The 2,384-nt window shown below is 56.8% G+C and overlaps 1 protein-coding gene across 1 annotated transcript; it reads right to left on the bottom strand.

Moving 5' to 3' along the window:
- Positions 1 to 821: 821 nt before the first annotated feature.
- Positions 822 to 1,992, bottom strand: PSMB11 (proteasome subunit beta 11). The gene has a single exon (XM_030931311.1). It carries the CDS (start codon positions 1,918 to 1,920, stop codon positions 1,018 to 1,020), a length of 903 nt encoding a protein of 300 aa, XP_030787171.1. The 5' UTR covers positions 1,921 to 1,992; the 3' UTR covers positions 822 to 1,017.
- Between the last annotated feature and the right edge of the window lie 392 nt (positions 1,993 to 2,384).

Raw genomic sequence — 2,384 nt, forward strand, 5'->3', positions numbered from 1 at the left:
AAAGGGAAGAAAAGAGGAGGGGAAATCTGGCAGCAGCACCGCCAGGCCCAGAAAGCTGGAGAGCAAGGGCGGACTGTGGGGGACGGCTCCAGGCCTGGAAGATAAAGCCACAGGAGCCTGTGCAGGCGGCAGCTGCTGTGAGCTCACAACCTCCAGGCCCTCAGGGTTCATTCAACCCTGGCCAACAGGCAGGGGCTTGGCCCAGCTACTTCCTCCCTCTGCATCCCTCTGCGGAAGCCTGCAGGGAAGAGAGGAAAGGCAGGGCAGAGGGCCAGGGAGGGAGAGCTGTGCTGAAAGAGCATGGACCCTGGAGGAGAAGGCTTGGATCTAAGTCTCATCTCTGCCATTTACTGTGTGACCCCGGGCAAGTCACATAACCCTTTGAACCTGATTCCTCTTCTGTAAAGTGAGACTTATTTTACCTCAAAGGGTTGTCATGAGAACTGCATTCAGTAAAGGAATAATCATTCTAGTCATTATGGTCAAGGCAGAGGAAGAGAGCAGATAAGACAAGCCCATCACATCCAAAGGGTGTCTATCGCTACACCTCATTCTGAGAGGGGCTGTTTCCCTCCCGGGTGCCCCATCTTACCAAGCTGACAAAGTGATCGGGAGAAAGAGACAAAGACGCTGAAGCTGAGACATATAGAGGACCGAAACTAAGAGAAACTGGGGATGAGATGATGGAAAAAAGCAGAGAAGATGGCAAGAAAAGAGGGTCTAGCACCTAGCATGTGTCTGGCATGCAGTAGGCACACTGCAAGTATTGACTGAAAGATGGACTTGGTGCCAAGAAGAAGGCTGGACCAATCCACTGGGAGTCAGCAGGAACTTGTTGGGCAGAGCCATAATAGCTCTGGGAGTCATGAAAGGACAGAGACTTGCAATAAATGAAGCCAGCAACCCATACAGGCTAGAGTCAGATGCTGTGAGGCTGCTGCCAACAGGACCCTCCCCCACTGCTCATCCTCCCACCTGCTCCCCAGGCCTACACCACCCCCAACCAAGTCCTGCTTCTCACACTGTCTCAGTCCCTGCTGGCATCCTGGAGTCTCCTGGTGTCATCTCCCCTGGCCCCACAGAGAGCTCTCTATCTTCTGCAGCTCTGTGGGCAGTGGCAGGCTCAGGATGGGCATGGCTGGCATCCTCCTCTGGCTCTGGCTCCAGGAGCTTCTGTAACTCCATGTACAGCACACAGGCATCACTGCGTGACACATGCTCCCATCCACTCTCCCGCACGTGGAAAAGGTCTACAGAGCCCCCTGAATAGGCATCACGGTGAGTGGCATGGGCCACGGCGCAGCGAGCGAGGGCGTAGGCTTCCTGGGTGCTCATGTCGTAGCGATAGCCACGGTCTAGCACGCCGTAGGCATAGGGAGATCCAGAGCCCACAGAGAAGATATCCGCCTGCAGGCGGGTGCCATCGCTATAGACGTAGAAAAGCATAGGGCCAGAGCGGTCCCAGCCGCACAGGGCAGTGGCCACACAGAGATCCAGTCCCCGGTATCGAGACATCATGGCTGACAAGAGCTTGGCAGCACTGGCCACACTGGGCAGCTGACCCTCCCTCAGTTCCCGAAGCCGCAGCTCCCGCTGTAACACCCGATACCAGGTAGCACAGTCGGCGGAGGTGCCAGAGGTGGTACCCAGGAGGTGCTGGTGCACAGGGATGACCTTGCATGAGGCTGGACACGCCACATAGCTGCCACAGGAGGAACGCGTGTCGGCTGCAGCAATGACTCCATGACGGAAGCGGAAGGCCAGGGTGGTAGTGCCATGGGCCAATCTGGGGCCATGGATCTGCAGGAAGGTTTGAGGGTCACAGCCCCGGGGCACAGCCCAGCCACCAGCCCGAGGCAGGTGAGGTGATGGTCCCTGGGTGTCAGGGGACTGCCACTTGCACATATCCTGCAGAGCCATCCCTGGGGCTGAGTGAAGTTTGGAAGAAGCAAGCCAGGAATTTGTGACTGGGGTCTGGTGGGGTAGGAGGGACGCTACAGAGAAGCTGGGCCACAGCCAGAACTGGCCAGAAAGGCATGTGAGCTGACGCTTCATTTCTCCTTAACCCCCAGTTCAGGCTTTGGGATTGGCTGATGGAGCAGCCGCCTTCATCTCAGAGGACGGCTGAAAGGAGGCAGGATGAGGCCTGTAGAGTCTCCAGCACTAGGAAGACACTGCCTTTGCAGTCAGACCTTCACCTTCTGCTGCCCATGACGCATCTAAGAGTCACCCAAAGAGTCTCCTGTCTGTCATCCTCCAACTATCTGGAGTTGGGTGGGGGGCTGGGGTAATGCAGAGAAAAGTGGGCACAAATGGAAGCAGCAGGGCTGGGCTCCTTGTTTCTCCCATGCGGGGCACTGGGCATATAGAGACAAATACAGCCC

The sequence above is a fragment of the Rhinopithecus roxellana genome, chromosome 5 (assembly GCF_007565055.1).
Source record: "Rhinopithecus roxellana isolate Shanxi Qingling chromosome 5, ASM756505v1, whole genome shotgun sequence".
Classification (NCBI taxonomy): domain Eukaryota; kingdom Metazoa; phylum Chordata; class Mammalia; order Primates; family Cercopithecidae; genus Rhinopithecus; species Rhinopithecus roxellana.

What these genes read in the sequence shown, in the direction of transcription:
- PSMB11 (XM_030931311.1), bottom strand. Translation starts at nt 1,920, where the DNA reads ATGGCTCTGCAGGATATGTGCAAGTGGCAGTCCCCTGACACCCAGGGA.